This window comes from Carlito syrichta, unplaced genomic scaffold (genome assembly GCF_000164805.1).
Source record: "Carlito syrichta isolate Samal-C Ts95f unplaced genomic scaffold, Tarsius_syrichta-2.0.1 Scaffold311884, whole genome shotgun sequence".
In the NCBI taxonomy this organism is placed as follows: Eukaryota; Metazoa; Chordata; class Mammalia; order Primates; family Tarsiidae; genus Carlito; species Carlito syrichta.
Window position 1 is genome coordinate 280919 of NW_007255980.1, and position 1705 is coordinate 282623.

General features: G+C 63.0%; 1 protein-coding gene across 1 annotated transcript in view; it reads left to right on the forward strand.

The window, feature by feature from the left end:
- Positions 1 to 6: 6 nt before the first annotated feature.
- The window catches only part of COL2A1 (collagen type II alpha 1 chain), a 32160-nt gene continuing 30461 nt past the window's right edge, over positions 7 to 1705 (forward strand). The window contains exon 1 of the mRNA XM_008069255.2: positions 7 to 322. Coding sequence (XP_008067446.1) covers positions 238 to 322 — 85 coding nt within the window. The 5' untranslated portion in view covers positions 7 to 237. The remainder of the gene's footprint in view (positions 323 to 1705) is intronic.

Sequence of the window (1705 nt, forward strand, 5' to 3'; positions counted from 1 at the left end):
GGGGGCGGCCCGCGGTTTGGGCGAGTTCGCCAGCCTCGAAAGGGGCCGGGCGCATATAACGGGCGCCGCGGCGGGGAGAAGACGCAGAGCACTGCAGGGCTGCCGGGTCTCCCGCCTCCACCTCCTGCTCCACGGCCTCCTGCATGAGGGCGCGGTAGAGACCCGGACCCGCGCCGTGCTCCTGCCGCCTCGCCGCGCTCCGCCCGGGCCCGGCTCCGCCAGGCCCCGCGGTGAGCCATGATCCGCCTCGGGGCTCCCCAGACGCTGGTGCTGCTGACGCTGCTCGTCGCCGCTGTCCTTCGGTGTCAGGGCCAGGATGTCCGTAAGTCGCCCGCCGCCCCTGCCTGCCTTCCTGCGGTGCATCCTCAGCATCCTTCTCCCTGGGCCGCGCACGCTGTGGAGCCCGCAGGTCCCGGTTAACACGCCTCCCGGGGACTCGGGCGCAGGATACGCAGGTCGCCGACTGCAGTTCTGCGAGCCAGGGATTCTGTCCCGGGGTCCTCGGTGCCGGTCACGGCTGGGGACATTTGCAGGTCCCTAGGCAGCGCATGCACAGCGCCGGGTCGAAGAGGTTTGCGCACAGATACAAACGCGCTCCTTTCCTGCAGCTTTGATAATCAGGCGCACATGCACACCGCTCGCCCCTTCGAAGCACTCCGCGTTCGGCCAAACAGACCACGGCCCATCGAACTTGGGGGAAATAGGAGAGAGAGGGCGAGCGAGGGAGCTGGCAAGCCAAAAGGGTTGGCTTCGCATCCCGTCCAGGGGGGCTCAACGGGGAGCTAGACAAAGGGGACTCACGTTCTGACACTGGTGGGCTGAAACCCGAGGCCACAAAGAAAGGCTTCGGAGAGGCGCCGTGAGACCTCCGCGCCTCTCGGGTGCCCTCCCCCTCCCGGCTGGTCCCGGAGCAAGGTGCAGCCTTGGCTGGCATCTCGGCTTCTTCATCCCCCCACCCCCGCGCCCCGCCTTTCTGATAAAGGGCACGGGAATTTCCCTAGGAGAGGCCGTTTGAAAGGCGATAACATTTCGTTTCAAATGACCCCAAACAGCGCCTCCTCCCTACTCCCGTCTCACTCCCATCCTTCCCTCCCCCTCCACAGGTACTACAATGAGTTCCTTTTCTAAGTTTCTGGAGCTCACCGAGCCAGGCTGCGGGAATGTGTGTGTGTGTGTGTGTGTGTGTGTGTGTGTGTGAGAGAGAGAGAGAGAGAGAGAGAGAGAGACTGAGACTAGCAGGGGAGGGCACGGCAGGTCGATTGCTGCGATTGCTGTAACTATTTCCACCGATATCGTTAGGGATGGCAGCTGTAGTCTGGTCCAAAGGAACCGCATCTTTCTACCGCCTCCTTTGGTAAAGTCCACTGTCTGGGATTATATTCAGGGCAAACGAAGCCTGGAAAGTGTATTAGGTAGAGAGGATTTTTTTTTCCACGTGTTTGGGCACGTTTCCGACGGCTGGGATTCCAGCCCTGTCTTTGTATGTTACAGATTATAAATCAATCGCCGGGGAAACTCTTTGGGGGGTGGGGGATTAAAGTCCCTCTGTCTTCGAGGCTCTGTGCACTGTCTCCTGCCACCAGTCTGTCTCCAGAGATGGCTTGGGAGGCGGCGGGCCCGGGCAGGCTTTCCGTCCATTAGCGCGGCGGGGGCAGGGCCGTGGCGCGGCTGTGTGGAGCCCGGGGCGGGAGACTCCGGCCGGGCC